Source organism: Gopherus evgoodei, chromosome 6 (genome assembly GCF_007399415.2).
Source record: "Gopherus evgoodei ecotype Sinaloan lineage chromosome 6, rGopEvg1_v1.p, whole genome shotgun sequence".
Taxonomy (NCBI): Eukaryota; Metazoa; Chordata; order Testudines; family Testudinidae; genus Gopherus; species Gopherus evgoodei.
In genome coordinates, this window is record NC_044327.1 from 94,896,301 (window position 1) to 94,923,218 (window position 26,918).

At 38.5% G+C, this 26,918-nt stretch overlaps 1 protein-coding gene across 1 annotated transcript in view; it reads left to right on the forward strand.

Moving 5' to 3' along the window:
• ADAMTS6 (ADAM metallopeptidase with thrombospondin type 1 motif 6) overlaps positions 1–26,918 on the forward strand; it is a 309,713-nt gene that overhangs the window by 117,595 nt on the left and 165,200 nt on the right. Inside the window, exons 8-9 of the mRNA XM_030567610.1 lie at positions 6,591–6,634; positions 10,100–10,205. Coding sequence (XP_030423470.1) covers positions 6,591–6,634; positions 10,100–10,205 — 150 coding nt within the window. The remainder of the gene's footprint in view (positions 1–6,590; positions 6,635–10,099; positions 10,206–26,918) is intronic.

The following is a 26,918-nucleotide window of genomic DNA, read 5'->3' on the forward strand; positions in this document are numbered from 1 at the left end:
AAAAGGAGACTTTACTTACCTTGTACAATAAGTGGAGTCCCTTGAGATGTGTGTCCCTATGGCTGCTCACTACCTGCTCTCCTTCCCTTCTGTCTTGAAGTCTTTCATTTTTGAAAAGGAACTGGAGTGGCAGGGGATCTGTCCCTTCCTTATATTACCCATGTATTGTAGCACCAAAGTATCTAGGACACAGGCACGGACCCAGACACCATTGACAACAATCACTGATTAAGAGTGCATGGATGCATGTGCATCCTGACGTGGAGCACCATAGGGACACATCTCAAGCAATTCCAGTTACTGTACAAGATAAGTACCTTCTTTTCCTAACTATAATTCAGAATTTCATTTATTTAACCAAGTTAAGTACTGAAATGAAGCCCACTAGAGCCAGACTTTGATTGTCTGTGGCAGTTTTTAAAAGACATGGAAAACTAATAATAGAAAAAGTTATTTCTGTTGAGTGATGTGTAACATGTATATTATGCTTTTCCTTCCTTAGTTTAAATAGCTCCTTTGGTTTTGAGGTTTTTGAGGAAGAAACCAAATAAGATGTGTACTTTATTTTAAGGCAAAATGCTGTTGTGGTATACCACTTTCTGTAAGACTAAGCAAATGCTATAGTAAAACTTTTTGAAAGAAATCAAAATGGTTGTATTGTTGTAAAATATATTGTTATTTGTAAGATGTGCACATGAAATGAATTATTAAGATGTTGTAAACTTGATGAACTGGTGAATAATCGCTATAAAACCTTCATTTTTATATAGCAACTGTCTAAATTTGCTAAACATTAGATTTATGGTATAATTATTTGTCCACACAACTCCTTTAACACTGAGGGCACCAATTGCACCTGCAAAAACACATACATACACTTTGTGCAGGCAAAAACTGCATTTGTGTGTACAAACCATAGCTGTTTGAAACGCCAAACCACATAAAACTTGCCTGCTTTTGTTTTGTGTAATGATTTTGAAATGTAACCCAGACTTGTCTAATGATTCTGTGATGCTTGTGAATCCTTTCTGTGAGCCCAAAGGCTCACTTTTGAGAAAGTCTGAACCAATTTATGTTTTTATGTTGGAATCAGGTGAATTTGTCTTTTTGAATGGTGTTTTGCTTTGTTTTTGAGTTCACTGAAGTATGAAACTTAGGGGGCTAGATTCAGTATAAACCTAGACAGGTGACCTGGGCAGCAGTAAGTGTTTCCAGTGTAAGGTTGCAATATGATTGATATGCAGGCAGGAGAAGAGGGTGAGAAAAGCAAAAAAGTGGATGGAATCAGATTGTTTGTTTATATTATGGTAATTGTCAGAGGTCCTAGCTGAGTTCAGAGCCCAGTTGTGTTAGGCCAGCATTTCTCAAATGGGGTGTCCTGACCCAAAAGAGGCTCACAAGGCTACTGTAGGGGGATCACAGTATTGCCACCCTTACTTCTACACTGCCTTCAGAGCTGGGTGTCCAGAGAGCGGCAGCTTTTGGCCAAGTGCCCACCTCTGAAGGCAGTGCTGCTGCCAGCAACAATGCAGAGGAAGGGTGGCATGGTATGTGTGAGGGGGTCATCACTTTTTTGGGGGGGTCATCAGAGCCTGAAATATTTTGAAAGAGGAGACCCAGCAAAGAAAGTTTGAGAACACCTGTGTTAGGCACTGTATAAGCTTGTAAGGGACAGTATGTCTTCTGAAGAGCTTACAGTCAAAATCTGTGATATTGCGATGATGAGAAACAAGGGTAAGAATAAGCAAGATTCAGTTAACAACAACAACAACAGTAAAATAAAAAAACCCTCAGTTCATAGATATGCTATTTAGAAATGTTTCCTGAAAAGAAAGTAGTGTTAATAATTTTTGGTCAATGTCCCTCTTCCCTCTGAGTTAGTACCATATCAGTCATTAGGTTTAATCTGGTTTCCTGACAAACATCCTGATTAAATAGATCCCCCAATAAAGTTACATCTCAAGTAAGTGATGCAAATTGCATCGGTAATTATCTTAACCTTTCAGAGGAATGGCAAAGGGAGCCTCACCTCTCATTGAAATACTAACTAGTTACTTTCCTCCAGCCTGAACTTTTCCATTGCAAGTACCCTCACTGACATTTGGGCATTTTTATAGTCCCCTTCCCAGATGGAAATAAGGCATAAACTTTTAATGGTAAGAATAATTAACCATTTTTGGAACAATTTAGGAAGTGTAATGGTGGAATCTCCATCACTGACAATTTTTACATAGGGATTCGATGTTCTTCTAAAGTATATGTTATAGGAATTATTTTGGGAAAGTTCTATGGAACTGAAGATGTCACCTTCTACAGGACAGGCATAACAAAGAAAGTAACAGAACGCCACTAGCCATCATTTCATCCCCCAACTAAAACCTCTCCAGTGCATCATCAAGGATCTACAACCTATCCTGAAGGATGAGCCCTCACTCTCACAGATCTTGGGAGACAGGCCAGTTCTCACTTACAGACAGCACCCCAACCTGAAGCAAATACTCACCAGCAACCACACATCACACAACAAAAACACTAACCCAGGAACCTATCCTTGCAACAAAGCCCGTTGCCAACTCTGTCCACGTATCTATTCAGGGGACACCATCATAGGACCTAATCACATCAGCCACACTATCAGAGGCTCGTTCACCTGCATATCTACCAATGTAAAATATGCCGTCATGTGCCAGCAATGCCCCTCTGCCATGTACATTGGCCAAACTGGACAGTCTCTGTGCAAAAGAATAAATGAACACAAATCAGATGTCAAGAATTATAACATTCAAAAACCAGTCGGAGAACACTTCAACCTCACTGGTCACTCAATTACAGATCTCAAAGTCGCAATACTCAAAAAAACCCTTCAAAAACAGACTCCAACGAGAAACTGCAGAATTGGAATTAATTTGCAAACTAGACACCATATATTAGGCTTGAATAAAGACTGGGAGTGGATGAGTCATTACACAAAGTAAAACTGTTTTCCCATGCTAATTTCCACTCCCCCCCTCCCCTCGCCACTGTTACTCACACTTTCTTGCCAATGGTTGGAAATGGGCCATCCTGATTAGCACTACAAAAGTTTTTTTTTTCCTTCTGCTGCTAATAGCTCACCTTAATTAATTACCCTCATTACAGTTGGCGTGGCAACACCCATTTTTTCATGTTCTCTGTGTATATATATATTTTCCTACTGTATCTTCCACTGCAGGCATCCGATGAAGTGGGTTTTAGCCCATGAAAGCTTATGCTCAAATTGTTAATCTCTAAGGTGCCAGAAGTACTGCTCGTTCTTTTTTCTATGGAACTGTAATCTACAGGAGGTTAGACTAAATTATCACAATGGTCCCTTCTAGTCCTGGAATATATGCAGTTTGCTGTGTTTCTACTTTCTCCTTCTTCAGCTTTTTGCTTAAAACACATGTCCTTCAAGTCTTGTCTATCACCAGCCATCTCTATTTCATACATGTGGCTTAGTGAGTAAAGTAATCCCCTTAATAGGGATGCTTTCAGGTGATTTGGTAACATTCACTGGCATTTGGTCTTTGTGTGTCTCTGTCTAATGTTGCTTTTGTACATTTTTACTTCTAACAGCAGCTTTCATTCTTTCTTTTGTTTATGATACAAGCAGAAAACATATACTCTGCATCACCATTGCTTACTCCTATCTGCTAGTCAGTTCCTTTCAGACACGTCCATTACACATGTTGGCCCACAATATTGCAAATCTCATAAAAGTCTCTTCTACCATTTCTGGGCAGACACCTGGCTCAGTGCTAATCCAATGCAGATAATTCCTTTTCCCAACATTATAGGCATCTCCAGTAACATGCATCTCCCCAGACAGTAACAACTGTACTACTGAAATCCCTTTTTTGTTACATTACAATTACACTTAATCAAGATGAAAAGCTATCCACTGGGGCTTCCTGATTGAGTAGATTCCACTGTAATGCAAAACAAGGCTAGAAGAAGTGGAGTCAAAAGAAGAAAAGGCCAGTACAATTCAGAATGATTTGGATAGACCAAGTACACAAACAGATGAATGAATTGTGCGGTTCACCTCATAGAAATATTAGGTAATGAGTTTAAGAACAAACCAAATGATAAGAGAGCATCCAGAACCTTGTGGCACAAAGGGTAGAAAATGAAAAAGATCTATAGAAGATCAAATAAATCCTTTGGCATTGTTTAACAGAAAAACAAAGGTTTGGAATTCATAAGAGAAATTATGAATGTCATTAGGACAATATTCTAGCCTGTACCATTGGACTGTTTAGTGAGGCCATATTTAGAATAGTCTGACTGTTTGAGGTGTTTTCTTACAAAATAGTTAGAGCTGATCAGAAAGTAGAAAATTATTTTTCCACAAAATTTCATTTTGTTTTGTCACTGAAATTTCTTTTTCATAAAACTTTTCCTAGTAAATCTACTCTACATAACTGAATAATAGAAGGTACACAGGACAATCAGATTGATAAATGGTGCTGATTATTCAAAAATGTGAGAGAAAGTAGGGATTTTACTCTGATCTCACTATTGTTGCACTGGTGAAACTTCACTGAGTGCAATGGAGTTACTGCAGATTCATACCAGTATAATTGTGAGTAGAATCAGTCTCTAAGGGTAAGTGCTGGCCCCATTGAAGTCAGTGATAAAGCTGCAATTTACTTCAGTGGGGCAGGATTTTCCCCTGAGAATATATTTTTGTTTCAAGGTGTGCTGGTCTAACTGTTCAGTTCCCAGTAGCATTAAATACTACAACACAATAGTAAAAAAATTACTATTTACTCCAGGTACTTTCTTTTGTTGGGTTCAGAGCTACATATTTATGGTATTCAAACAAGTTACTTTTTCTCACTTAATATGTCTGGGCCCAATCTTTCTGCCCTTGAGATAAACAAAAGTATTGCCATAGCTTCAATAGGAGTAGGTTCGGGCCCTGTACAGAATGCAAAATAATAAGTCCTGCATCTTCAAAGATGTAAATGACATGAAGTGTGCGGTAAAAATCTTGCTATCTCCTTATTTATATTTGTGTGACCTATTAGATAGTTATGTTCCCACACATTGAATAGCAGAATACTGATCTGATCTGAGTTCCCATCCCTCAAATTGCATAAGAGGAATGAGGTTAAAATGTGGCCTTGGATGCCCATATAGGGCTTCTCTTGAAATTGGTAAGAACTCTGCATGCACATATTATGATACAATTTGAGCCACTTCAAGTGGGAACTGAATACACACATTTCTGAGATCACAATTAGGCCATGTTCCTGCCCACTGCTCCACATAGGCAGATTCCTGCACCCATGTGGAGCCCTTCTGAAATCAATAGGGTTACACCTGGACAGAGGGGTCTACATGTGTGGGGCACTTACAGGTTTAAGGGCCTAATTTTGCACTCAGAAATTTAGTCCATGGAGTTGGGTTGCAGACAAAAATTTATTCTGGCACTTAAAGAGTTTATACGTCTCATACATTACTCATAAATGGTCACTGATCCATGTTTAAAACAGGTACTATTAGTTTTTTAAAATATTTTAGTAGTCTGAAATTAAAAAAAGGTCTAAGTTAAAAAATGAGAGTGAAAAAAGGAATCCATGTCTCCTCATCTTCTTTATTGGTTTTACTTTCTCATAGTGCAAAAACCTTGTAAATACATGCTCTGAAACATTATACTGCAAGGAAATCATTATAAATCCCTGAAAACATAGGTCTATAATAATGCTGGCATATCATAACTATAGGATTGTGGCTGTTACACATTTAAAAATATGCAGTTATAGTCCATTGGCCACATTATTTACACTGGATATTAGCTGTACTGCAGGAAACATGTTTTAATTCCTTTACAGGCTCCAAAACACTCATATGTTTATTTCACCATGTCATCTGAACAGAGACTCATTGTTTGAACTTCAGTATTGGGAAGATTATATCTAAAATGAGGGAAGCTTTTAACAATTTATTTAGCTGTTTGTAAAAAAATATAATAAAAATTAAAGAATGTTAATAATTTACAATGCATTACTTTTAAAGCACACATAATAATTGGAAGATAACAAAAGGAGAAACCTGATTCTTATTTGCCTGAGTTTTGATAATTTTGGTTTAATAGTAAACACTTACACTTAATGAAAATCAGAGAGAACAGCAGCAATTAAAATGAAAGCTGTTCAATGTTGTAAAATATGCCATGTCCACAATAAGAAAATGTTTCAGCAGATTTAGAAATATAAACATTGCTAGTAGCCTCTTGAAGGAGTAGCAGTCTGCAGGCATGCAGCTGTAACTTCATAACAGCATGGTAGACTGTTTTATGGAGCCGGTGATTACAAAGATCCACTTTAACTGTTTTTTTCTTACTGGCAGGTGTCCCACTGGCCTGAGGCCAAAGACCATGAGCGTACTGCAGCCTGTGGTTTACACCAGAGTGTAGAAAATGCCATCACTAGTTGGCTGCACATAATTACACTGATTGTGGTCTGACAACTTGACCTACGATATAGAAATGTGATAAATATGCAAAATATCTCACAGATATGACCCTCTTAAAAGTTGTGTCTGATTGTTTTTCTCCTCAACAGATACGATATCTGCACTTATAAAAACAAGCCCTGTGGAACACTGGGTAAGTTTACAAAGTGGAACTTGAGCTTGTTTTTGTTGTTTGTTTGCATTATTCCGATTATTGATCATTGTTTAGTTTTGACCTCTTCTGCTAGTAAGCCTTCTCAAATATACACATATAAACAGTAAAATGAACTTATGTGGGTATAGGTTTTGTTAGATCACTGGAAGATTAAATTATGTGAATTGCTGTTGGGTGTTTCTTTTCTGGCATCTGTAATGCTGATAAAACCTACTAGATGATTCAAACTTACCAAGCAGTAATTAAAGCAGAAAACTTACTGCTTATTTCCATATAATCTATTTCCATTATATATTTCAAAAATACAAACGGGAGAGGAAGGGAAAAAAAGACCCAGCCCCAGGAAACAGACTTTGTGGTTTAAATTGTTGCCATACTCTGTGAGTCGAGGTGCAACATCAAGACTGCTTCTTCTATAAAGCATTGTGGAAAATAATCCAACGATGTAAATTAAAACAATATTGGAACTCCTCGGTGCCTTGACAGTGGAAAGCACATTTGTCAATATTATGGACAGGGTGGAGAGATATTGTCCTTGCCATCCCTAAATTTGTCACCACAAAGGTGTGTGTTATACATCATAAATATTGCAGTTTACTAGTGTTTTAAAGACAGAAATTATGATTAAAGAGACTTTCATGCATGGACTAAGTCTAATATGTACCTAACAAATCACTTTTTCAACCTTAAATCATTCCATTAGCTTCTTCCTTGTAATTAACTATCAGCACTCCAATTCTGAGTTGCAGACTAGTTCAGCTTATTGATTTTGTGTGTGATTATTTTGTAGGTCTTCCACTGATCAGAGTCAACCATGGTATTTTTTTTTTCTGTTTCCTCCATTACTGTCTTCACTGAATCATATTCTGATAACTTTAACTCATGTTGAATAGTAACTTACTATACAAGTGGTCCTACTGAAGTCACTAGGGCAACTTGTGCAGTTAAGCTGTAGTCAATGTGAGTAAAGGATATTGGAATCTGGCCCACTGTAAACATAATCCATATGCATAACGTATTTTAGTATAACTTAAATGCCTTCAGACTACATATTTCTAAATTAAAGCCAGCACAGAGATGTCAAAACTGCGAAGACGTACTAATGTCACAGAAATGCCACTGCAAGTTTTCAAAAGGGGAAAATATCAAAGGAAACATTTAGTGAAAAACATTTTTCTTACATTATACTCATATTTAATGTATTTGACTATTAGTGCACTAATCCTCATTTTATAAGACTTCAGCATAGAGCCAAATTCTGCTCCACTTGAAACCAGCACAGTGGAGGCCAGACTTGGCTGCATACTTTACTAAACAGAAAGTGAACAAATTTTAAATTGATGCTTTTGTTCATAAAGAGTCAATTACAATCCCCCTCCTCCTTTTCTGCAATGGGAATCTTGACAACAGAGCTATGGCCATTTCTTTGCATTGTGGGAACTGGAGTGGGAGTAGGGACAATATCCTCTATGGCTCTGAGTCAACAAAACACTTAAGAAATGCTGAAGTGCCATTGACCTCAAGAAGTTAGAGTGAAGCACATGCTTAATGGGAGCATATATATGAAGTCCCCATAGACAGCAACACAACAAGTAGGAGGAACCCTGGGTGCCCTGGGGAGAAATGGGGCTAGAAGATCTTCCACTAGACAGATCTTCTGCTAGACAGATCTTCTAGTTCTTCCCTTCCAATCTCTGGCATAAAGAGCTATGCAAGGAGCTATGTAGAAAAAGCAGCTTGCATCAAAGTTATTTCTGTACTGCAATAAACCACCTATGGCTGTGTCTGGCCCATGTTAGCTGACTTGGGTTCAAAGGGCTCAGGCTGTGGGGCTGAAAAATTGCAATGCAGATGTTCGGGCTTGGGCAGGAGCCCAAGCTCTGAGACTCTGTGAGAGGGGAGGGATCCAGAACTCAGGCTCCAGCCTGTGCCCAAATGTCTACACTGCGATTTACAGCCCAGTGAACCTGGGTCAGCTGACATGGGCAAGCTGTGGGTGTTTTATTGCAGTGTAGACATACCTAAAGTGGCTGTGCAGCTGCTATGTGGCTTCAGTGGAGGATCTCTCCTCCCTCTTACACATCTGCTGAGCACCTGGCTCAGCTTCTTGGGCCAGGTCTGGGTTCTGGATTTGGCCTGCACTGTTTGTTGCAAACATAAAAGCACTGTACCGAATTACAAATCATTAGTCTGAGGCTCAGGCCATTATTCCTGTGAGTAAGGGTTGCTGGACCAAGTTCTATACACTGAACATATAGGGATCTCTTTACACACCCTTGAACTGTGGCGACCTCAGTGGAGGAACATGACAGTCATAAAAGTGCTTGGTACACTACACTCAAATTCAGGAAGTAAAGAATACCTCTTCCAATTAGAACAACAGAGAATTTTAGGCAGGTGAAACATTATTGTTAGACTGGCAACAGATAGTAGACTGCAAAAACTTGTTATATGTTTTTCTTAATTCTTTCATCACTAATCTTTTCTCCCCAGTCACCTCATCCTCTCTTTCCAGTGGTTACTAGTCATCTCATTCCTACTTATTTTAGGCAGAAGGGCATGATTTAGCACCATTTTCTCATAAAAGGTAACAACTTGCCTTCCCTGGCAAAGTAATTATTTTTCCAGTCACTCTTTTGGAGTACTGTATTTCGCAGGGCAGGTGATTCCCTTGGAGAGGCTGTTAATGCTTCTTCCAGATAAAAGACCACAGGAAAGAATATCTTAGGTAAGGCTGCTGGTTAGATTCCATCAGCAGTGACAGCAAAGTAGTTCTGCCACAGTATATATTCTATGTGATGTTCTAATGCTGAAGAGTGTGCATGGCACAGCAGAGCTATGTTCTGTAAGTGCCAGTAGCTTTCTTCCTGTTAAGAAATCTTTTAAAAGCACTTATAATACAATGATAAATGGAAAAGCCTTCCGTGTTTAAGTGAATGTTTTTTATTAACGTCTCCTTTCCTTTTTGATGCATTCAGTTTTATTTTTATACAAAAAAAAAAGTACCCCTTGGGGCTTTTTGTAGCTAAAAAAGTTTCTTGTATGTTTTTAGGAACCCACTAAGCTTAAACAGATCTCTTTAGAAAAATAATGTGGATACATTTTACTTTCTGCCTCAAGAATGTTAAAATAAAAATGCTTTCTTGAATTCTCTCTCCTGGCTCAAGTTACTAGGTGGTCCCAAGTTACCAGAAGTAAAATTTATAAATCTAACCCCTAGTCTAGACATTTTCCAGCACTGACTGTAGTTCAAAAAATATTAATGTCTAGCCGGCAAAGAGAAATTCCCCCCAGTGATTTTGAAAATGACTAGAAAGTTAACCTTTTGCCAACTGCTCCTTCTGTGTGTGGAGGTTATTAAAAAGAATCCAGCCATTTATAACTAGGGCTTTTAAAACTTGAACACCTTGGCATGACCCTTTGTGTCTCCTTCTGTTTATTCAGGCTTGGCCTCTGTGTCTGGAATGTGTGAGCCTGAAAGGAGCTGCAGCATTAATGAAGACATTGGCCTAGGTTCAGCTTTTACCATTGCACATGAGATTGGTCACAAGTGAGTGAGTTTAAAAATATATATAATAAATTTGATTATACCACCTTTGAAATAACAATGTAATCATTACTATCACAATCTCTTATGTTTTGGCTGTACCATCTCTTTTCTAGTGCCTGTGGTTGCTGTAGATAACATTATCCATGATGAGTGGTGATACATTTTATTTGGTGTATTTTATCAAGAACTTCTACTTTAGAATTAAGTCTGTATTTCTTACCCTTCTGCTTCAGATCCCAATTTAATATGATTCTGATGCTGGGCTCATTAATTGCCTACCTTCTTTCATATATATATTTTTAAGATTTGGTTTTGGTATTGGTATTGTCTTTTTTCCCTCTTTCCTTTGTCTACCTCTCTTAGTGGATCAAAAGCAGTTAAAAGGTAAAGATTATTATTTCTCATATTATTTTCATTTTTTTAAATCATAATTAACTCCAATTTGATCTGTACTGGGACCAGTGCTGTTCAACATATTCATAAATGATCTGGAAAAAGAGGTGAGCAGTGAGATGGCAAATTTGGTAACTGACACAAAATTACTCAAAATAGTTGAGCCTAAAGCTGACTGTGAAGAGTTACAAAGTCACTAAACTGGGTATCCGGGTAACAAAATGGCAGATGAAATTCAATGTTGATAAATGCAAAGTAATGCACATTGGAAAACATAATCCCAACTATTTATATAAAATGATAGAGTCTAAATTAGCTGTTGCCACTCAAGAAAGAGATCTTGGAGTCATTGTTGATAGCTGTCTGAAAATATTCACTCAATGTGCTGTGGCAGTCAAAAAAGCTATCAATTTTTGGAGCCATTCAGAAAGGGATTGATAATAAGACAGAAAATATCATAATGCCACTATATAAATCCATGGTACACCACACCTTGAATACTGTGTGCAATTCTGGTCACCCCAGCTCAAAAAAGATATATTAGAATTGAAAACGGTGCAGGGAAGGCAACAAAAATGATTAGAGGTATTGAACAGCTTCCATATGAGGAGAGGTTTAGAAGATGCGGACTGTTCAGTTTAGAAAAGAGATGAGTGACTGGGGATATGATAGAGGTTTATAAAATCATGAATTATGTGGAAAAAGTGAATAAGGAAGTGTTATTTACCCCTTCATATAATCCAACAACCAGGGGTCCCCAATGAAATTAATAGGCATCATATTTAAAACAAACATAAGGAAGTACTTCTTCACACAATACAGAGTCAACCTGTGCAACTCTGCCTAGGGATGTGAAGGCCAAAAGTATAACTGGATTCAAAAAGTAATCAGATAAGTTCATGGATGCTAGGTCCATCTATGGTTATTACCCAAAATGGTCAGGGATACAACCCCATGATCAGGTGTCCCTAACTCTCTGACTGCCAGAAGCTGAGACTAGATGACAGTGATTGGATCACTCAATAATTATCGTGTTCTGTTCATTCCCTCTGAAGCATCTGGCACTGGCCACTACTGAAAGACAGGATATTGGGCTAGATGGTCTGACCCAGTGTGGCCATTCTTCTGTTTTTATGATTAAAACAATATTTTTATTTTTACTGTTGGTACAGCTGTAGTAGTGAACTAACCATGAAGTATGCACAATAGTCATAACATCACTTGCACTTTCAAAACACCCATATATCATTTTGAAAGAACATGATGTTTTGGGACAACAATAACATTTGATTAAAGACTGATCTTGGAATGTTTCAGGTCTGCATTCAAAAACAAGCATCACCAGTAACCTCTGATGAATATAAAATGACTAGGCACCTCCTATTATGATTCATCAGGTCTCCTTCCTTGTTTACATGGGTTGACCAATGCTGAGTTATGGATGACATGTTTTTCCAGTCATTAACTGATGCAACAGCTAAAAGTTCCCATACAAACTAAAATGGAAACTATCAATCTACTGAACAGAATCAGCAATTGGAAGTACATACTTATTCCAGCCCACCTATCATGCAAGATAATTGTTAGGCAAGTATTACCTCATTTATTTTATCTGTGAAAAAAGGCTGATTTTTACAGGCATTTACACTGAGATAGATCATTTTTTACAAATCCAAAAAACAATTGTTTAAAACTGAATCAAAAGTAAGAAAAACTAATTTAAAACACATGTAGTTCATTCTCTCTTTATATCTTTCCTTCTCTTTCTGTAATTATTTACATAAGTGATAGAGTAAAGGAAAATATATTTCCACTCATGAGGGAATAACTTCTATGATTCACTGAAAGCCCTGGAATTCTTGCTCATTAACATCTTTTATAATTTTATACAACCCTACTGTGAACTTAGTGTACTCTGTTCACATAGGAAACGATCTTCAGGTGATACGTCTACATACATACATTATGTATTGTAGTGCTGTTAAATCATGTGGATATAGGTTTTAGAGAAGTTATTTACAGAAGTGTAAATTTAAATGGTAAATCATTCATATCTATGGTGGTGTGAGATTCTGGTGTGATGACAGTGATTTCTGCATATGGTTTGATTATGGATTAGACTCTGGGAACAATAATGCAGCCATCCTGCATGTCCTGTGGTCACAGCATCTTTTTTTCTTTGAACTGCAGCTATGTTTGCTACTACCCATACTCATACATTTTTGGTACTGTCTCCTTTCTTTATACTTAATGTCTCTTTTAAAAAACTCTGAATTGGACCTTACTGGAGGTTCCCACCTCATACTCCAGTATGGACTGAGTTTGTCAAACTTTGTGTTGAGAAGTGTGTGAACACCAATTTCATTTTCCCCTGTTTTCTAATGCAAGAGTTCTCATGACAAAATTTTTGGTGGCCTCAGAGTGCGGCCACCAACTCTTAGTGGTGGCTGGTCTCAACACTTTTCCCTAAAATACTTAATTAGCTTTAGGAAAAACAAATAAATATGCACATATACACCTCCAAATCATTGCAATTTATTTATTGCTAGCTAGTATGTCTATTGTGAAAAGTGATATTAACAAACATACAAGTCTTACTTTTCACAGCAGACTTACACAGCCCTGGCAAGCCTAGGGACGAATTAAACCCTAGAGGCTGTGGCCACAAGAAAAGTCCCTGATGGCCACATGCAGCCACAGTGGCCGCATTTGAGAATCACTGTTTAATGCATGGAGTGACTGCACAATGCAGCACAGCTTGCCTTTAGTTGTAAAAGCTAGTTACAATGAAGTCCAGGAGGAATGTATAGAGAAAAAAGTTGGTCTATAAACAGTAGTTAGTGGCATCTGTTCTAATATTTTGAGCCATCTAGCCATCATCCTACCTTTCACCCAAAAAGTTTTGTGACTAAATTATAAGAGTGCAAATTTCCTCTCCACCTATTTCTCCTTATTTTCAAACTGGATAGAGCTTGGTACTGAGTGTGCTTGAGGGTACTTGCTTGCTTGCGTAAGCTAACTATATCAAAGAACATTCTTAACTGTTTTCTTTGATTGTGCCATGATGATCACTGTACTATTCATAACTATGTGGGAAATTGGGAACTGGCTTCCTTATTAAATGGAAAATTGAAGCATATAATACATTTAAGTGACATGTCTAGACTGAGTACATAATATACCCAAAAATCTGAATTAAATTAAAAAGGAAAGAATTCACTCTGAAATACCGTGTTTTTATTAGTTATATAGTAGCCATGGCATACAGAAGTTGTGAAAACTGTGGGACTGAGGAGAAGAGAGAATAGCAAATAAACTGCTATGTTTATATGGAAATTGTAATGTAACTGTACATATTTTGCTGACTTGTACATACTTTCTCTGAAATATGACTTCTAAGATATCATTGAAAGAAGTATGACTCAACAGGTTTCATAGATTCATAGAGTTTATGGTGAGAAGGGACCAGTAGATCTTCTAATCTGACATCCTGCATATTATAGGCCATTAAATTTCACCCATATATTGCTCCCTGTACTGAGTCCAATAACTTGTGGTTTGCTAAAGCATGTCTTCCAGAAGGGTATTCATTCTTGATCTGAAAACGTCAAGAGATGGAAAATCCACTACCGCCCTTGGTAGTTGTTCCAGTAGTTAATCACCCTTACTGTGAAAAGTATGCAGGGCCGTCCTTACCCATATGCAAAGCACACAGCTGCGTAGGGCACCAGAAAACTTGGGGCACCAAATTTCCTGGTGCCCTGCACAGCTGCATACTGCTCCAGCCCTTGCCCCACCTCTTCCCACCTCACTCTGTCCCAGCCCCGCCCCCACTCCACCCCTTCCCCAAAGCCCTTGCCCTGTTCTGCCTTGCTCTGCCCCTGCTCTGCCAGAGCCCTGCCTCTTCCCACCCCTGAGGACTGCAGCAGGGCCAAGCCTGCACTCATTGGCGGTGGGAATGCAGGCACCTGGCCCCCCCCAGCCAGCCTCCCCTACCCCTGCAGAGGCCTGTCGTGCCCCCCCCAAGATGGGGGGGGGGCGCTGCGTAGGGCCCTGGAATAGGTAGGGATGTCCCTGAAAGTACGTGCCTAATTTCTAATTTGAATTTTTCTGGTTTCAGTTTCTAGCCATTGTCCTTGCTATGCTTGTGTCTGCTAGATTAAAGATTCCTTTAGTATCTGGTATTTTCTCCCCATGAAGGTACTTGTATACTGTAATCAATGTCACCTCTCAATTTTCTGTTTGATAAACTAAACAGAGCTCTTTATGTTTCTCACTGTAATGCATTTTTTCCAACCCTCTAATCATTTTTGTGCAACCTCTCCACTTTTTCAGAATCGCTCCTTTCCCAGGATACAGTCCCCTGTTACGTAGATATGACCTGCGTTTCTTGTTCCTAAATGTCTAAGTTTCCATTTTACTGTAATAAAATGCATTTTGTTTTAATGGGCCCAGTTTACCAAGCAATACGGATTGCTCTGTACGACTGTCCTATCTTGATCATTATTTATCACTCCACCAATCTTTGTGTCATCTGCAAATTATCACCTATGATTTTATATTTACTTCCAGATGATTGATGAAAATGTTGAACAGTGTGAGCCTAGCACCAGTTCCTACCAAACCCCATTAGAAACACCCCTGTGTTGATAATTCTGGAATCCTGAAAGCCAAACATAGATTCTTTACTATGGACATAGACTACATGGAGATTGGAAGGGATTTGTTTTTCTTTCCTGGGTAACATAAATGCAGCATGGCTAACATGTCCCTCCCTTTCATCACAAGGGAAGCAAAATTCAGTATTTGTCATGTTGAATTTGAGTTGCCTGTTGCACATCTAATGTCAGATGTTGTAAAGCCAGAGATGTGAGACTGTACAGAAGAGGAAAGGTCTAGCGTAGAGAGGTAGATTGGGGAGTCATTGACATAGAGTGAGAAAGATAATGGAGCAGAAGGAAGAGAAGATGAATGTGTAGTGGAAGATATTTGGATGGTTTCTAGATTTTATACAAAGTCTTTCAGTAGCTCAGGAGCAGAAGTGGAGGAAATGGATATGAGAAGAGAGTGAGAGTATTGGACTACTGGGAAAAAGAAAGGAAACAAGTGTGGAAGAGAAGTTGGGATTAAGGGAATCAGCAGAAGGGAATATAGGAGGGAGCTGAGAGTAGCAGTGAAATCAGTGGATTGATGGAGATGAGGTCACAAAAGATACATCTACACTGCAGCGAGGAGGTATAATTCCCAGCTCTGGTGGATGTACATGCACTAGTTGCGATTGAGCTAACATTACCTCTGGGGGAATTCTGCTCCAAAAAATCCAAAATTCTGCACCAAAAATGCAAAATTTTGCAAAATTATGCATATTTTATTTGTCAAAATAATACAATATAATCACACCAGTTTCACTTATTTTGGTAATTTCTTTAAACTACCATACTGAAAAAAAATCACAATAACTGTTCAGTATTTCCTAAACACATGAAAGTTAAGTTACAAATACTTGGTACACAATGCCTTGCATTCCAGTTATAATCCTGGATTTTCATTTAAATTACATTACTTTTATTTCGTTGTTTGGTGTTCTGTAAAGTAGAATGTCGCTTTAAATTGCTCAGACTTTCACACACGAAAGTCATACAGTTTTCTAATCATTGTCCTGCATTTTTTTTTAAATGGATAAGTAAAATATATCCTGAGCAGTAATCTAACCCCATTGTGCTTCTCTGGCACAGGAAAAAAGCAAGAAAGCACAAAGACCTTCCTAGCTGATGATTCCCTTACTGTCATTTACAATAAGGCTCCTTTACACCACTTTGGCAAGATAAAGGAGCCTTAGTTGACTAAGAATGGGAACAATTAACTAACAATAGGTTAGCAGCCTGCCTGCTTAGTTGTTATGTTTCTGCTCTGCCTCAGGGACGGAGTCTGTTTCACACAGCCCTGCACCTCCAAGCCTGCAATGCAGTAATAGCAAGTGACAGGGACAGAGTGAGTCTCTCTCACTTGTTCACAAGCAGACACACGCCCAGCTCCACCCCCTTAACATCTCTCCATGGATGCACACACAGCCTCCCCCCTCATCCCCCCAGTGATCTGCTCTCTGCTGCCGGCTGCTCCCAAAAGTCATGCCTGGGCTGCCAGGGAAGGGGTGTGTGTTCCCACAGATTTCTTTGCTCCCCCATTTTTCTGTGGGGGAGCCAAGAAATCTGCAGAAGCTATGAATTATGCTTCCCCGCAGGGGCGCAGAATTCCCCCAGGAGTAGCTAGCTTGCTAAAAATAGGAGTGTGGCCCTGGTGGTATGGGTAGTGGCTTGGGCTAGTTGCTCAAGTACAGGCCTGTCTGAGACCCTAGAAATGAAGTCGGAAGGCCAGCCCTACCTGCTGTGGCTGCACTGCTGTTTTAGTGTGCTTGCTGGATCAGAGCTGGCATATGTATGTCTACCTGAGCTGGGAATTACACCCCTCAGTTGCAGTGTTATACTCAAAAGGAGTGAATGATTGGAGGAGAGAGAGAACGAGTCATTTTAAAGGAAATAAGGTGGTAAACAGAGAACAGGGAATCAAAGTTTGGAAGACAAGATAAGAAGACAGAAACGTTAAGAGAAGACAAGATCAAAAGAACAGTTAAGGTAATTGATGGACCGATTGGTCGAGAGCTGGAGAAAGTGAAGGAGAGGAAATGAGAGGCAGATAAACTAGATTATTAATGTGGAATTTGGCAACCCCAAGGATAAGAGTGCTAGGTTAGTATCAGAGAAGATAGCCAGGTATCCAAGTCAAAGAATAGGGAAAAGAAAACGGCTGGATAGATGTGGAAAAAAAAGTGAGATTTGAGTGGGTGGAGAGGGAGGTGGGATATCAGCAGCCGCATCTTGCTGAGGGCAAGGAGGGAATGAGAGAGAGAAAGAGAGAACATGTATTGATGAATTTCTTGGAGATGGAACTTAAAACAGCTAATGCACACTCAGTTTTGAAATAGCTAATACCACTAGGATGTGCTTGGGGTGTTAGCTGAAGCTGTGGGACTGCTCTTCACTCTATATTCGTGGTAGGCAAATGGTCTACTTACCTATGCTGCCTCTTTGGGTATGGCTACACTGCAATTAAAAACCCGCTGCTGACTTGGGCTCGTGGGGCTCAGGCTAAGAGATGGTTTAACTGTGGTGTAGACATTTGGGCTTGGTCAGGTGCCCAGGCTCTATGACTCTGTACGGTGGGAGGGTCCCAGAGCACAGGCTGCAGCCTGAGCTGGAATGTCTACAACACAATTAAACAACCCCTTAGCCCAAGCCCCGTGAGCCTGAGTCAACTGGCAGAGGCCAACCGTGTGTGTTTAATTGCACTGTAGACATACCGTTTGATGGGCAAGTAATGTTGATCCATTGTCCCTAACAGTCCTCCTAGAGACATTTTCCTGAATTTTAGCAAGTTGTTATCAATTCTTCAGAAGCAGTGGGACTATATTCCTGTTCCTCCTAATCCCATCTGCATGATGGGTCCTTAACTTTGGTACTCAGAGGTTCCCTAGAGTGCACTAAATTATGGAAATCCATTTCTCATCCAAGGAAAGTGTAAAAACTGCAACAAAAAAAAAAGCAGTTAATTTAAGCTGGTTGGAGGCATGTGCAAGTAATGACGGGAATGGAGTTACAAATGGCATAGAAGACTCCAACCGAAAAGAATAGGGGCATGCATATCACATCCCAAACCACATCAAGCACCAACTACCACCAACTGGCACTTGGGTCTCCAATAAACCTGTCCTTTGCAGTCCATGATGGATGGGTTGGCACCTAATTATGAATGAAAGCGCATGTCCTCCATCACGGGAGGGCTGAAAGACCATATCAGACCTATGCGTGATATTTGAAGTTCTGTTACCAGAATGACTGGCTCAGCAGTATGTGATGGTTTACATGATCCATGTGTGAAAGAGAAACTCTGCTAAGAGACAGTTGGCCCCTAAGGTCAGCCCAACGAATGAGAGTCCATAAGGCCATTTTAAGACAGTCTCCACTGGAATTCCAGTGTTCCACTTAGCCCAAGCAATAGTTTCTTGCCCTGTTGCATATAGAATAATCACTTCACCTTAAAGAGGCACTGAATTAACTGGAAAAATCATATAAAACAATCATTAAATAACAATATATTCATTTCTATATTTCTTTTGGAGTTCAAGAAATGGTATTTCCTTTATTATGTTTTGTGTCTACCTCATGTTATATTGTAGTTGTAAAAACTCACAACTTACGTTAACTAAAAAAAAACTTCATTGGGACTTTAGCTTTAATGATTAATTGTCCAAATAGACTTAAATGTCATAAACATGAGGATAGAAAAACAATTCTGGTTTCTGTGATGTGAAATAAGATTAATATCTTGTGATATATGGAAAATATAGTTTAAACTTTAGAATTATAAGATACTACAATCATTAGTATCACATTAAAATATTCAAGGAAAGGGAAGGCAGTAACATTTCACAGATTTTAACAAAAGCATAAGTAGAATTGAATAAATGGAGGTGGAAAGAAAGGTTACACTAACATTCAGGGCAACATGAATGCCGATTTCATATTTCCAATGGAAATCTAAGCACAGAAATTGCTTTGTGATTAAAGTCAAAGCTGACTTCTCTGACCCACAGTGCTGATGATCACTATTGCATATTCACACTCCCTTGTGCAGCACCTTCACTTACTTTACTAGGTGTTCCACTTATGAGATAGGTGTTCCACTTATGAGATATGTGCAGGCTAGCTATCCACAATGCAGACCCGGGAGAATAATTTTGCCCTAGGTCATTAAGATGTGAATGAGAGTTTGCCATTGCTCTGTTGCAAAATTTATGTTTCTGAGCTGACTATAATTTTTTTCAGTGAATCAGACTTGATTGTATTTTAAAGTGCTTCATAAGTAGCACAACACAGAATTATTCTCAATCAGGTGACCACTATATATATATATATAAAGATGCATTCTTCAGCTATGTTTGTGTTCATTTACTTTGAAATTTCAGAAAAAAACTATGTTAAGAGAGTTGAAGTTGAGAATACCTATAGTAATTTAAGTGAAAATATTAGAGACATTGTATCAGAGAGTAGCCGTGTTAGTCTGGATCTGTAAAAAGCGACAGAGAGTCCTGTGGCCCCTTACAGACTAACAGACGTATTAGAGCATAAGCTTTTGTGAGTAAATACTCGCTTCGTCAGTCTAAGAGATATTGTAATTAACCCCAAAACAGACATTACAAACCCAGGAAATTCACAGTTAAGGTAAAACTTAAAATAAATCCAAATATATTAAGGCATGAAAATGCAGAGCGAAGATACCCAAACAACCATAACTGAAATGACACCATGCAACATTCCTAGAATTAGGATTAATGTATATCAATGTTTGTTGTAACAAATTAAATTAATATGATTTTTAAGACCATATTATATTTTTCTTCTCTTCATAATGTCAGAAGTGAAAAATTCAACTTAGCCTTAACAATGGAGCCATTACTGGCACCTTCATAGTATAATCTGGAAATACATGAGGGTAGTAAAAATGTTGGATGTCAGACAAAAGGATATATTCAGTTTCAAATATTACATATTACTAAGTAGAAAACTAGAAATGACTTTGTAGGTATTTGCTTCTGGATCATAAGACATCAACAAATAAATTATAAGAAAATTAATATTATGGAGTGTTATGTTTGAATGTAATGAACATGTTACATAAGCATTTTATTTTGAGAGTAAGCTTTTATTGTGGTATACAGTGAAGAGTATAAGTTAAGTTGACCAAGGAGCATGTATTACATCAAATTCACATGAATAGCTGTCATTAATTCTACATAAATATAATGGGCCGGACACTGTCTACTCTAAATCATGATATGGAAAGTATGCTAAAAACCAAGTACTGACAATATATTGCTGTAAACGAATAAAAAATGAAGATGGATCCTGCTTCAAAGAGATTACCATTTATAAGAGCACACCAGTTTACAAATAATTATTCTATTAGCTGGCATGAAAATAATGTATAAACTAGTGGTTCTCAACCAGGGTTATGCGCACAGCTGGGGGTATGCAGAGGTCTTCCAGGCGGTACATCAATTCATCTAGGTATTTGCCTAGTTTTACAACGGTCTGCGTAAAAAAGCACTAAGTCAATACAAACTAACATTTCATTCAGAGAATGACTTGTTTATATTGCTCTATATACTATACACTGAAATGTAAGTATAATATTTATATTCCAACGGATTTATTTTATAATTATATGATAAAAATGAGAAAGTAAACCAATTTTCAGGAATAGTATGCTCTGACATTTTTGTATTTTTGTCTGATTTTGAAAGCAAATAGTTTTAACATGAGGTGAAACTTGGGGTACACAACACAAATCAGACTCCTGAAAGGGGTACAATAGTCTGGAAAGGTTGAGAACCACTGATATAAACAACCTTGCCAGATATGGTCATAGAGGTTTTGTTGACTGAGCTGAAACGGTAGAAGAAATCCTAGTACTCCATATGGGTGGTTTTGTGCAAGTTCTCACTCTTTTTTCTGATTGGAACAGATTATTGATGAAGCATTCCCCTTTTTCTCCCTCCCTCTCCTTGCAAGTTTTTCTTTGTCACTATGAAAAGACATAATTTGGAGTCCTATTTACATTTTAAAATAATAATAATAATTTTGATTTTGGTCATCCCTTGATTTTTTTCAACTTAGTCCTTAAGTAGAATTCAGTTATTCTAAATAATGTTAATATGGTATTTCTCAGTTGTATAAAGTATGTTATATTTTTGAAATTTTTAATTATTCTGTTTGTACAATACTGGAACAAGCACAATGTATTTTAAAACTTTACAGTGAAGAATTATGCAACAGAAACTTTATGAAAAACAAAGTGTAACTTGTTTAATACAAACAATGATGTTAATAATAATGAGTTGACAGTATTTTTAAATCCAAATTGCTTAAGAACAGAGTGAATTAGATGAAAGATTCTCTTTAGTTGTCCTGAATCTGTATCTAATTTGAAAACATCTGTTCTTCTTTTACTGTCCTCTTTATATTCCCCCATAAAATGCACCAGTGGTGCTGATTTTACAGTGGAACTTTTTGATAGCAGTACCTGTTGGAGCACTCTTGTGTCCCCATCCCTTCCCCTCACTACTCTTGAAGATTCTGAAGTTGAGGCTATAAAAGGGAGCATGGTTTGGCCACATCCGTTCCTTTCAACTGCTGTAGGTGCTGGATCAGGAACTGTATTTGGGCCTTTGGCCCAAATTCTTAGCTTGAATAATGTCTATTACTTTTGCAAGGTAGATTTTAGCTTTTAGTGTTGGGTTTTATTTCTTTTTATTTATTTGTTTATTTTAATTTTTTTGAGTATTTATTTGAAGTTAAGACTTTAGTTCTGCTATTGGGATCTGATGATGGATTGGAAGTTCAAGACGCTGAGTATTTAAGAAATTTGCCTCCTGCCCAGCAGTCTTTCCAGCTTTTAGATGCTCATACAAGATGCCTCAGGAAGGGACACTCCCTCAGGGTGCTCAGTCTGCAGTACTTTCACCTGAGAGCACAGAAAGAGTAGCAAAATAGACTTCAAGTGCTACTGCTGCGTCAGGCTGTGAAACCAAGCCCTCCAGAACATCTCCTGATCCATGAGTGAACATAGATTAGCTTCAGCCTTTGATACTTCCAGAGAGAAGCAGCAGCAGACACTTCTGCAGAAGGGACTGTCACAGTTTTTGGGGCAACTGCACCTTTGACTCCCCTCCCTCCAAGCCTGCTCAAGGAATGCACCCTTAGGTTTTAAGCCTCTAGACATCTCCTCTCTCTGGGCCAGAATCCAGGTCCCTCTTCCTTCTGCCTGAGTTTTTAGGCTGCATCCCTCTTTTTCTTTACTGTGATTAAAGTCCAGCACCTGATATTTGCTTTCTGTCCAAGGGCTATGTGCAATGTATGCCTGTGGTTACAAGAAACTAAACAGTTTCTTCAAAGCAGAGAACATTTATTTTAGGTTAAAAGCAATACAGAGAAAACATAGGAAACAATAAGGTCTAAACACTTCTTTAAGCTTTCAGTGGCCTCCCATCAGTCCTGTGGAGACCCTGGTAGATTCCAATCCTCAACCTGCAGAGTTTTGCCTCCCCTTGGACAAAAGACACACTTTTGGAAGAAGAGGAGCTTCAAGTGCCTGAAGAATACCAACAAATGAACCCTGAACTGGAAAAGTAAACCTCTCCAGGTTAGAGTGTAGGGATTACAACTGTGTGTTCCCCATCAGAGGGTGCAGTATTATTTCCTGAAGTCATTAAGAGAATGGCAACTACTTTGAAAATCCCTCTGTGGTAGTAGAGGAGACTTCTCATCATCTTCAACATTCTTGATTCTCCATCCCAGGATAGAATTACACTGCCAGTTTTAGATGGGCTCTGGCAGCCGGCAAAAGCAATAATATGGTTCATTTCCACTTCTGTTCAGGCAGTGTTGAAAAAGGTAGCTGCCAATTATCGCATGAGGGTTTTTCCTTCTTTTTTCACAGTCATTCAGTTCTTAACTTGCATTTGGCTGAAGCTGCATCCCACAGGTCTTAGGGTGGCTTGATGTAGTCTACACCTTCTGATAAAGAAAGCAAGAAAATGGACATTTTAGGGGAAAAAAATATTTTAATCTGAAACATTGGGTGTAAGAATGTCAGATTACCAGACTGTAATTGCATGCAACCAATACTGTCTTTAGGAAAAGATGGTGGTATTTGCAAAATCAATCTCAGCGGTTCCAAGAAAATTAGCCAATGCACTCATGTCTAATGATTGTCGCAAAACACAGTCTAAGAGTAACTTTTGATTCCTTGGATGTTTCTCCTAGAAGCCATCTCTCTCAGGAATCATTCATGTAATAGATCATATGGACTACCTTCAGAGAAAAACACTAAAGTGGAGTTTCCCTTTAAAGGGAATGGTGTATTTAGCAGTAAAATGAGGTTCTTGAAGAAGTGACAGTCACTAGATCTGCACCCAGATTTTTGTGAGTATATCAGCAATCTAGGAGAAGAACTAGGTAGCTGTGGTCAGGTATCAGTGACAACAGTATGCATCTTCATCTTCCTAGTCTTTATTTTCTCAGAGATGCATCTACCATCAAAAACATCCTGCTGAATAACATTGGCAGCAAAGGAGGAAAGTGTTTAAGCCTCAGGTAAAAGACAAACAGATCTCAGTGTCAACATCTGTGCTGGACCTTCATCCTCAGGTTTGACATAAGGTCTCAGACCTGCAAACCAAAGTTAGACTATTCTTTACCTGCCCCATATGGTGAGTGCCTGTGTTGTTTCTGCAACCAGAGTGCTATAATTATGGGTAGATAGATATTAGAAATAATTCACAGCAGATACCCCATCCAATCTGACTGCCCCTCTCCTTCCATCCTTCATCCCATCCCTATTCAGAGACTCCTCTCATCAGGGCCTGTTAAAATGGGAAGTTCCCTGTCTTGTGCAGGCAGGGGTAATAGAAGTGGAGCTGAGGGAATTCGGAGGAAAGGGTTTCTGTTCAAGGTACTTCCTAATCCCAAAAAAGGATGGAGGTCTTTGACCTACATTAGACCTGAGAGAATTCAATTCCTTCATCAGTAAGTTCTGATTTCATGTTGAATTTGGCATGTATATAAAACATTTCCTCTCAACACAAGATTGGTTTGAGCTCTCAACCTGAAGGGCATATATTGCAATCAGATTGCAAATATCTCTGTTCCCTAATAGAGAAAGATTATTTTCAATTCAAAATCTTTCCTTTTGGCTTTTCTCCTGCCCCAGACTTTTTACAAAATGCCTCTTGGCAGTGTTAGTGCATTTACAAACCTAAGGGATTCACATATATGTAGATGCTAGATCTATGGCTAATTAAAACATTGTCAGAACAAAATCTGTTAGGAGTCATATCCTACACACACTCCCTATTCAAGAAGCTGGGATGAAAGATAAATTGAGAGAAGTCAATCATACTACTCACTCAAAAGATCCCCTTCACAGGGGGAATTTGGTCTCTCAGAAAGTCAGGCACTTTCAGCCATTATAAGGATTCAGCCAGCCATAGCCTTATTGTTCACATGTCAAAGAATCATTTTTTTTCTCAGATTAATGAGTCTCATAACCTTCAAAAAATTAAGGGAATGTCTTTCAATGCTCCAGCTTTATCAGCAACAATCACATCAGATGTTTCCAACCTAAGTTGGGGAGGACATTTAGACAAATTGACAGTGTGTGTTCAATGGATTTTCCAGGAAAAGAAATTGCACATCAGGCTGCTACAGCTAAAAGCAATACATTGAGCTCTGAAATCATTTCTGCCTATCATCATCATAAGATATTTTAGGTGTTTATGGACAATACGATGTCAATGTATTATGTAAACAAGGAGGAAGAGTTCATTACACGTAGCTGTGTAAGGAAGCAATGTCTCTGTGGGAATGGTAAATTAAATATAAGACCTACCTGTAGTTTTACACCTAATAGTGAAAGAAAACAGCCTTGCAAACCGCCTGAGCAGGGTCACAACAGAACTCCATGAATGGTCTTTCAAACTGTCAGTGATACAAGAGAACATCAGTGTATGAGGTTGTCCAGAGGTAGAAATTTTGTGACAAAAGGAAAACACAACGGTGTCCCAGATGTTGCTGAATAGCAGGGATAGACAGTCAGTCCATCTGTCATCATGCCCCAGTGGGTCACAGCTGAGAATACCAGATTCAGGACAAACTGTTGAAAAAGAAGGCAGACTCACCCTAAACTGATAGTTATTCTATCACTAGATTATACCAAGCCAGTAACAAAAGTAAACTTCTGCCCCACCATACTGGTTAACAAGAAGTCAAAAATGCAGTTTCCTTAGACATTCCAGCCCTTACTTCAGCTCCCAGACACGACTCTATGATGAGTGGTTACTGAAAACCAGTTTCATCATATATAGGGTCCTTCTAATCTCAAGAGATCAGCCACATAGCCAGGTCAATATATAATTCAGAGTTTACCCAATAATCACTTTGCCACCAATCCTTTAGTAATTAAAAACTAAAGATTAATAAAAGAAAAGAAGAAGAGAGTTAAAATGGTTAATAGATCGTATACATACAATAATTGTGATGTTCTTATATCAGGTTTGATAGCAGTGATGTTATAGACTGCTGGCTTGCAAAGTTTCTCTAGTAACTTCCAAAAGATTGGAAGATTATCATTCCATAGTTCAGTATGTTCCTTTTAGTTGTAAATCCACAGTCCAGAGAATCAGAGCAGTAAAGAGGCAAAACGGAATCGTCCCAGGAGTATTTTATACCAAGCCATGTGCCTGTAAATTTTCTGTTTCAACCAAAGCTCACAGTCCAATTTGTGGAAAGTTACTGGTACAAGATGGAGTCCAGGGTCACATGAGCACGTCACATGTCCTTACAAGGCCTGATGACTCACGGGGTAGCCATTGGCCCCTTGGAGACTGAGGCATTTGCAAAAATTGATACCTGGGCAGAATGAGTTTCTTCTATGGCCCATTATTAGAGTAATGTATCCTTAACTGACCTTCAAACTTGAATAGTTCATTCACAATGGGCTGGCTAGACTGGATGTAAACTAGCTTGTGGGTGTTACCCCAGGAATAAACCGATCTGAGATATAGATATATAGCCAATATTCATAACTTCATATACAAAGATGATACATGCATATAAACAGGATACTCTTATTTAGCAAATAGTAACTTTTCCATTGATACCTTACATTAAATACGTTTTACAATGGCAATATTAATGATATATATGGTCATATTTCAATCATATAGCATCACACTATCTGACACATTTGGGATAAATTGTGTATGAGGTCTTCTAAATTTCTTCCCTCCATTTCCTCTCAATCAGAGAGTAATAAGGAAGATAAAACAGGACAGAGCCAAAGTAATCATAGTTGCTCTGGCAAGGCCGAGGCAACTGTGGCTCCCGGACCACCTTCAGCTATCCAAAGGAGTTTTCCAATCTCTCCCTCTCACTCCTGATCTGTTGACTCAGCAGAATGGAAAAGTTTATCATACAGACTCATGTTTCCTACACCTGAAGACTTGAGATACAGGATTCTATCAGAATTATTAAAATGTGGTTCACAGGAGTACAGCAGGTTTTTCTTAGCTCTAGAAAATGATTAATTAAGCATTAAAGGTTTGATAAGCAGCTATATCAGTGTATCACTCACTTATCGAAAACAAATCTATATCCACACAGGAGACATTTGAAAGATTTATGAAAGGGCTAATTAATATCTATT